The sequence below is a fragment of the Lipotes vexillifer genome, unplaced genomic scaffold, assembly GCF_000442215.2.
Source record: "Lipotes vexillifer unplaced genomic scaffold, Lipotes_vexillifer_v1.1 scaffold414, whole genome shotgun sequence".
In the NCBI taxonomy this organism is placed as follows: domain Eukaryota; kingdom Metazoa; phylum Chordata; class Mammalia; order Artiodactyla; family Lipotidae; genus Lipotes; species Lipotes vexillifer.
Window position 1 is genome coordinate 1,507,775 of NW_006782864.1, and position 7,487 is coordinate 1,515,261.

At 37.7% G+C, this 7,487-nt stretch overlaps 1 protein-coding gene across 1 annotated transcript in view; it reads left to right on the forward strand.

Moving 5' to 3' along the window:
• The window catches only part of KAT6A (lysine acetyltransferase 6A), a 106,490-nt gene that overhangs the window by 55,625 nt on the left and 43,378 nt on the right, over positions 1-7,487 (forward strand). Inside the window, exons 3-6 of the mRNA XM_007455487.1 lie at positions 1,265-1,380; positions 1,971-2,052; positions 4,778-4,913; positions 6,246-6,562. Of these exons, the coding sequence (XP_007455549.1) occupies positions 1,265-1,380; positions 1,971-2,052; positions 4,778-4,913; positions 6,246-6,562 (651 nt within the window). The remainder of the gene's footprint in view (positions 1-1,264; positions 1,381-1,970; positions 2,053-4,777; positions 4,914-6,245; positions 6,563-7,487) is intronic.

Sequence of the window (7,487 nt, forward strand, 5' to 3'; positions counted from 1 at the left end):
AGATTATGGGTGAGGTTTTTTACACCCCTTCCATTTTCCTTGGATGTTAGTGGTGTTTTGATGATAAATTTCTTATCCTCTTAAAAGAGAAAATTATTTAGGGATAGAAGAGAGAGGAGAGAAGATAATTTAACCAACCCTTTTTCTCACTGAAGAAAAATAAATATAACCAATTTTTAGAGGAAAGGGATAAATCTTTTCAGAGTTAAGAGCAAATTGCCTACCCTGAGTTTTTGAGAATCAAACTGATACTAATTTTTGGGAGAGGAAACATTTTTTTCTGTTACTATTAATTTTGATCACAATAGAAATATTGCTTAGGTTTTAATTTTAGCTTGAGTGCCTTAAATCATGAGCACATAACTCACATTTATTTATTTATTGATTGACTGATTGATTGCGGTACGCGGGTCTCTCAACGGGTCTCGCCCGTTGCGGAGCACAGGCTCCGGACGCGCAGGCTCAGCGGCCGTGGCTCACAGGCCCAGCGGCATGTGGGATCTTCCCGGACCGGGGCACGAACCTGCGTCCCCTGCATTGGCAGGCGGACTCTCAACCACTGCGCCACCAGGGAAGCCCCATAACTCACTTTTAAATGATGGCATTTTAAAAATATATTTTTTAGTTATAAAAGTAACTCATGTTATTGTTTTTAAAATGAGAGCACCAGAAGGGTATAAAGTAAAATGTAAAATCCTTTTCCTGCAAAATATTCATAGCTCTATATCCTAGGATGTTACAGTTGTAAACAGTTTTTTAACTCACTTTTAAATGATGGCATTTTAAAAATATATTTTTTAGTTATAAAAGTAACTCATGTTATTGTTTTTAAAATGAGAGCACCAGAAGGGTATAAAGTAAAATGTAAAATCCTTTTCCTGCAAAATATTCATAGCTCTATATCCTAGGATGTTACAGTTGTAAACAGTTTTTGTGTTACTCTTCCAGAAATGGCCCAGGTATATTTTGTATTCGTATGCATGGGAGTATGTGTACACACATAGTGCTTTAATTAATGCAGGCTTAATAAAAGTTTGGAGTTTGTCAAGTTTTTTATTTTCAAATTGGGGAGGGTGATGTATTTAGCATGCATAAAACTGAATTGAGTGCTCAGTTCTGATGAGGCGTGTGTGGCAAGCTTCCAGGGGCTTCTTGTTTTCCTTGATGTTTTGATTTAAGAAAATTGCCTTTTTCTACCTCTTTCCTTTAATACAGTTACAAAATGATTCTTCATTGTTTCGTTTGCGAACTTTCCCCTTATTAGGTCATCCATCCTGTTTAAAGTTTTCCCCCGAGCTAACGGTTAGAGTGAAGGCCTTACGGTGGCAGTGCATTGAGTGTAAAACGTGCAGCTCCTGTCGAGATCAAGGCAAAAATGCAGTGAGTATCTTCGTCTTCCAATGTGAATATTTCATTTAGAAGTAGAATGTACAACTGGCATTTTCCTCTAAGTATGGTTGGTTATTTTCAGTCACTTGGTCCAGCAGAATTTAGAACAGTAGCTCCTTCAGTAGCTCCATCATTAGTTTAGAATAGTTGCTCATTGACACTTGGGTGATATCTAGGTAGTTTCTAAAGCACCTTAATTGTATGTTTGCAGAGAGACTAGCTACTTTAAAGAAATACTCGTGAAATTTATTTGAGTAATATGGAGGTATTCATTTAGGGATGGTCAGTTATATTAATTACAGTCATCCGTTTCTCTTCTTTTATTAAAACAGACTAAAGTTAGCTTGTATCTGGCTACTGGATAAACTTGAAAGTAATGAAACTTTAGTTCTTTATTAAAGATGGATGAAGCAAAACTTTTTGCTAACTCAGGCTCTCCGTTTACTCAACTAATACAAATTAAGGGAACTTTCATTATTATGGTAACTCTTCTTTACGGAAAGGAGCTTCCTAGGTTTCATGAAGTCATGATCCTGACATGTTTCACAAGGTTGAACCGAACTGTTCTTTCTCTCCTTTAGGATAACATGCTCTTTTGTGATTCCTGTGACCGAGGTTTTCACATGGAGTGTTGTGATCCGCCCCTCACCCGGATGCCAAAAGGTAAGAAATACTTTCTGAAATCAGTCTGGCAATATAAAAGGGCAGGTTATTGAAAGCGCTTTTAAATCTGCTTTGTTAAGATGAGAGAATAGTTTGCATCTTTCTATTAGGTGTTGTATAAGTAGGAAGAGAGTGAGCAGTCACCTTAAAGGTGGGGGTAGTCTTTCTGTTTAGGCATCCTAACATTCTCATGTGGTGTGGATTTATTATTAGTTTCCTCTGTTTTCATTATTTAAGTATCCATGGAGGGTGAAGGTGTTCATTTATAATTTTTTGCCAGCTCTATAGCTAGAGGGCAAAATACTTGCCTCCTTATGTAATAGTTTGAAATATCTATTTCTTGAAAGGAAGAAGTGAAATTGTGTTAGATCATGTTGATTATATCACAGCTCATCACTTTTGAGGGGCCTAAAGCTATTAGGGCCTCTGATTTATCAAAAACCTTAAAAATTTTATAACATTTTGCAAACAAACAAGTGCCCAAATCAGAAGAATACAGCTTAATATTATTCTATTCTTTTGACTCCTGTTCCTTGAAAGGTATTTAGTTGGGATACAGTTGCCTGTTGGTTGGATTTCCATCTTATCCTATGCTTATAGTTTCTTAAAAAAAAAAAAAATCATTAGTCTTCCCTGCTTTGTCTTACCATAAATTCCATTTTCAACTCGGATTTTGTGATTTATAGGTTTCTTAAGTAAAATGCTTATGGGATACTTGATGCGTCTGTTTGAAGAACTTTTTCCTGTTGATGGAAAGGGACTCAACTTTAGTTACAGCCAAGTTATTCCACTTTAGGATTTTACTTGAGTCCCTCTGTGCCACTATTGATTGTCACCTTTTGAAGAGCCTACATTTATATGTATTGGAAGAATAAGTATCCCCCATTTCCTACCTCTTCCATTTACTTGAAATGTGGACAAAAGGCCTTCTGAGAATCCTTCAAGATAGTAAAGATTTTCTTAGGACTTCATTCCTGTGTTTTTAATGCCTACAAAAGAAGTTTTATGGAAACATAAAGCAGGCAACATTTTATTTTGAAATAATTTCAGATTTACAGAAACGTAGTACAAATAGTACAGAGAGTTCTCATTGTACCCTTTACTCAGCTTCCCCTAATGTTAACATCTTACAGTTATTGAAACCAGGAAACTAACATTGATCTGATGTGATTAATCTACAGACCTTATTTGAATTTCTGGTCCTGAGAATCCAATCCAGGATGTCACATTACATTTAGTTGTCATATTTCCTTACTCTCTTCCAGTCAGTTCCTCAGATTTATCTTTCCTGACCTTGACACTTTTGAAGAATACTGGCCAAGTATTTTGTAGAAAGTCCTTCGTTTTGGGTTTGTCTCTTGCTTTATCGTGATTAGATTGAGGCTATGCAGTTTGACAAGAATACTAGAGAAGTGATTTTGTGCCCCCTTAGTGTGTCACAACAGGGGTATATTATACTGGTGTGTCTTATTACTAGTGGTGTTAACTTGGATCACTTGATTATAGTGGAGAAACTTGACAGACACCTTAAAGTTACTCTTTTTCTGCTTTGTATCTCCTTTAGCATCAGTCATTGATTCGTGCATGCACCACTTTTTACTGTGGTGTTTGTCTGCATAGTGATGATTTTTCTATTTCCATCATTTCGTCTACATTTACTAACTGCAATTCTGCTATAAGAAAGAGTGATCCCCAGCTGTGGGATGATCTGAGGTGATGCCTGTTTCGCAGACTTTGGTTTTTGCTGTCAGAGCTCCCATCCTGGATTCTGAAGCCGATATGGATGCCCTGGGGTGGGCACCACCTGGCTCCCACGGGGTCCCAGGTTTGACTCTATCCATTTGGAGTGGCTTGGGGACCCCAAAGCCTTTGCTCCTGTTGGTTTGTCCCTGACAGCAGACAAAGCCTCGTGCTGCCCTCAGTTTTCCCCCTTTATTTCTTTTGAAGAACCAGTTTTTCACAGTACTTGTCCTCATTGTTTTCATAGTGTTCAAATCTGTATTTTTATATGTAGGGGAAATAATTTTCTCAACACTAATCGTTAATAAATACTGTATTAAATTGTCATGAAGGAGTTCTTGTTTAATAAATGGACATGTAAAAACAACAAAACACACCAAAAATAAAAAAGTAAGAGTGATCCCTTTCTCCCACTTATTTATTTATTCAGCTATTCAAATCATTTATGGACTCATGGATATTTATTTTATTCTATGGCTTATAGTCCCTTGCTGTGATTATTCCTTTTTTTCTGGATTGACCCAGATCTGGCTGTTGGGAGTTCCTTCACGTTGGCTTCTGGGTCCTTTTCACGTGCCTTCATCATCTGTTGAGCTCTTCTTTATTTCCTGGCACCACAAGCTGTTCCAGGTTATCTTGTATTTTCCCAGCTCCAGTCCTGGACTCAGCCATTCCTCTATGGGAACCTGGCTTCTTTTCTTGCAGAACAGTAATTAGAAGCCCGTATGTGGGTTCTGGGTATAAAGTGAGGATCAGTGGACTTCAGCCATGTGTGGCCTTCAGGATATTTGTGAGTCTCTTCCAGTTGTTTGTAGAATTTTGTGTGTGTATGTTTTCATGTTTATTTTTCTGGGGGGGTTTATCAGATTTTCAAATGAGAGTCCTTGACCTGAAAGAGGTTAAGAACTCCTGGCTTAGAGTATCTGAACTCTTTCATCGTATTTATGTCCATTGTGCTTTTATGTGGAATTTTCTTTCTTTGTAGGCATGTGGATATGTCAGATATGTCGACCTAGGAAAAAAGGACGAAAACTTCTACAGAAGAAGGCGGCACAGATAAAACGGCGCTATGCTAATCCAATAGGACGTCCAAAAAACAGGTTAAAGAAACAAAACACGGTGTAAGTTGTACTTGTGGCAAGGTGAGGGGAGAAGAGCGTAGGGTCTTCTCTGTAGCACAGGGTTCACTTGTTTGCTCTGCGAAAAGACACGCAGTTGTTACAGCTGCCACTTTTATGTAATAATAATGGCTAACTCTTACTGAGCCCTTAATAAAGGACCAAGGCACTCACTGTTCTAAGTGCTTGATGTGTGTTAAATCATTTAATTTTCCCACCAGCCCAGTGAAGTAGGTACTGTTGGTACTCTCCTTTTTCAAAGGAGGAAACTGCAGTCTAGAACGATTAACTTGCATAGTTTATAGTAAGTGTTCAGCTGAGCTTAAAACCCCAATAGGCTGGCCCCAAGGTCTGGCTCTAAACCGTTACCTTAGATTGCTTCTTTTACCTAAAAAACAAGGAAGAAAAAATTACGTTATTGAAGCATTTCACAGATTCTTCTCTTGATGTAATCTCAGTAGTTTATTTCTGTTATATGTACAGATTGCTGGATAGCTTCTCCTATTGAGGTCATAGCTAAGTCCCATTTCTGTGTCCTGAAGTAAAATAATGTGAATTTTCATTTGTTAGCAGAAATCAGGGATATAATTATCTCTTGTGGACTAGAAAACTGGGCTAGGTTTGGAGGAGGTGGGGCAAGATTAAGTAACTAATTTTCTCTTTTCTTTGGAGTATCTTTACAGTAATTCACCTTTGATGATATATAAACTATCTTCAGGCCTGTCAACCTCTCACAAAATTTACCCACCCTTTGTACACTTAAGAGGAAGGTGGTATAGCTGAAATGAGTGGGCATTAGCAGCTTGAAATACATAGAACCAGTATTGTAGTTCATATTTTAAATCTTAAATCAAGCTTTAACTTTCCTGTAAAAAGATCTTTTGATTCCTGACTTGCAGAGAGTAACCCATCCTTATGTTTAGAGGTAAGAGTATAACTCTGAGTTGGTGCAGAGATCCTTGGACTTCATACCTGGAAAGGTCTTAGTTTTTCTCTGGTACAACTCTCATTATATAGATGAAGACACTGTTGTTTAAAGAGAATGTGATTTGTCCAAGATGTGCAGCTAGTAAGTGGCAGAATTATGACTCAGATATGCCCTCTGACTCCTGGCCTAGGATTCTTTTCTCTATAAAATGAATAGGCTTCCCAGAAATAGATGTTTCTAATAACATTACTTTTTAGTCATATAATATTTACAGTTTATGGAATGTTCTTAACAATATAGATTTTTAAAATATAGTTTTAGGTTATTTACTGTGTGTTATATATTAAATAGAAACCATATAAGGATTTCTTTTTAATAGTTGCCCTTTTCCCTGTTTGATTCTTTAGGTCAAAAGGTCCCTTCAGCAAAGTTCGAACAGGCCCTGGAAGGGGTCGGAAACGTAAAATCACTCTCTCCAGCCAGTCAGCATCATCATCAGAAGACGGATATCTAGAGCAAATAGATGGCTTGGACTTCTGCAGAGATGGCAGCGTCCCCTTGAAGTTCAATAAGAAAACCAAAGGGCTCATCGATGGCCTTACCAAATTCTTTACCCCTTCCCCTGATGGGCGGAAACCTCGAGGGGAGGTGGTGGACTACTCTGAGCAATATAGAGTCAGGAAAAAGGGCAACAGAAAATCAAGCACTTCAGATTGGCCCACAGGTAAAAGCTGTTCACTTAGAGTCAAAAAGTGTTCCGAAGTGTGTTATTTGGAATAACAATAGTTATCTGGAGTAGATTTATATTTGATTATTAAAAATTGGTCTTGGACTATAAGAATGTGCTGAAGATATGTATGTAGGTGATACTCAGGTGATAACTGTGGCAGGAACTTAGAGGCTAGAGATGAAGTTGGAGAATGGACAAGTAGGAGTTTTAGACAAAAGAAGATGCTCTTTGGGTGGAACCAATCTGCCTACAGAAATTTGGTGTATAATCTTGACTCAAGGATAACTTTATGTAATATTTCATAAATTACAAAATAAATTATGTGATGAACATCAAGATGTTTACTTTATTCCTGGAAGGAAATTGCGGAGTATAGGTAAATATTGGGTTGGCCCAGAAGTTCGTTTGGGTTTTTCCAAGCCTGCACGAAGTTTTGGGCCAACCCAATAAAATGCTGATGATATGAGCATAAGTGAAAGACCAAATTATATGCAAATATGATGAGCTCATTGATTTTTCTACTTCAGATCTTGGCAAATACAGTTGTAATTTTTCATGGATTATACTTAAATAGAGAGAGAAAGAGAACCACAGCTTCACACCATTTGCTTATGTGTCAGGCTCAGGTCCCTAGTTTTCAAAGTAGAAAACATCTGTGGAGAAGAGTTAAAAGTATAGCAGATAATTCAAGTCAGAGGAGAACATTTTGATGAGCTGTCCAGATAATTAGAGCTGGTCTTACCGCTGTTGAGTTGCGAGAGCCTAACCTGTGAAGAAAGTTAGAAAGGGCTCTTGGATCACAGGGCCGAATCCGCAGTGTCTCATGTGCTGCAAGGACTTCCTTAACTTTTATTTCCTTCCCCTCAGTGTCCCATTGGTGATTGTATTCACTTCTTCATCATTCCTGGTTATATCAATG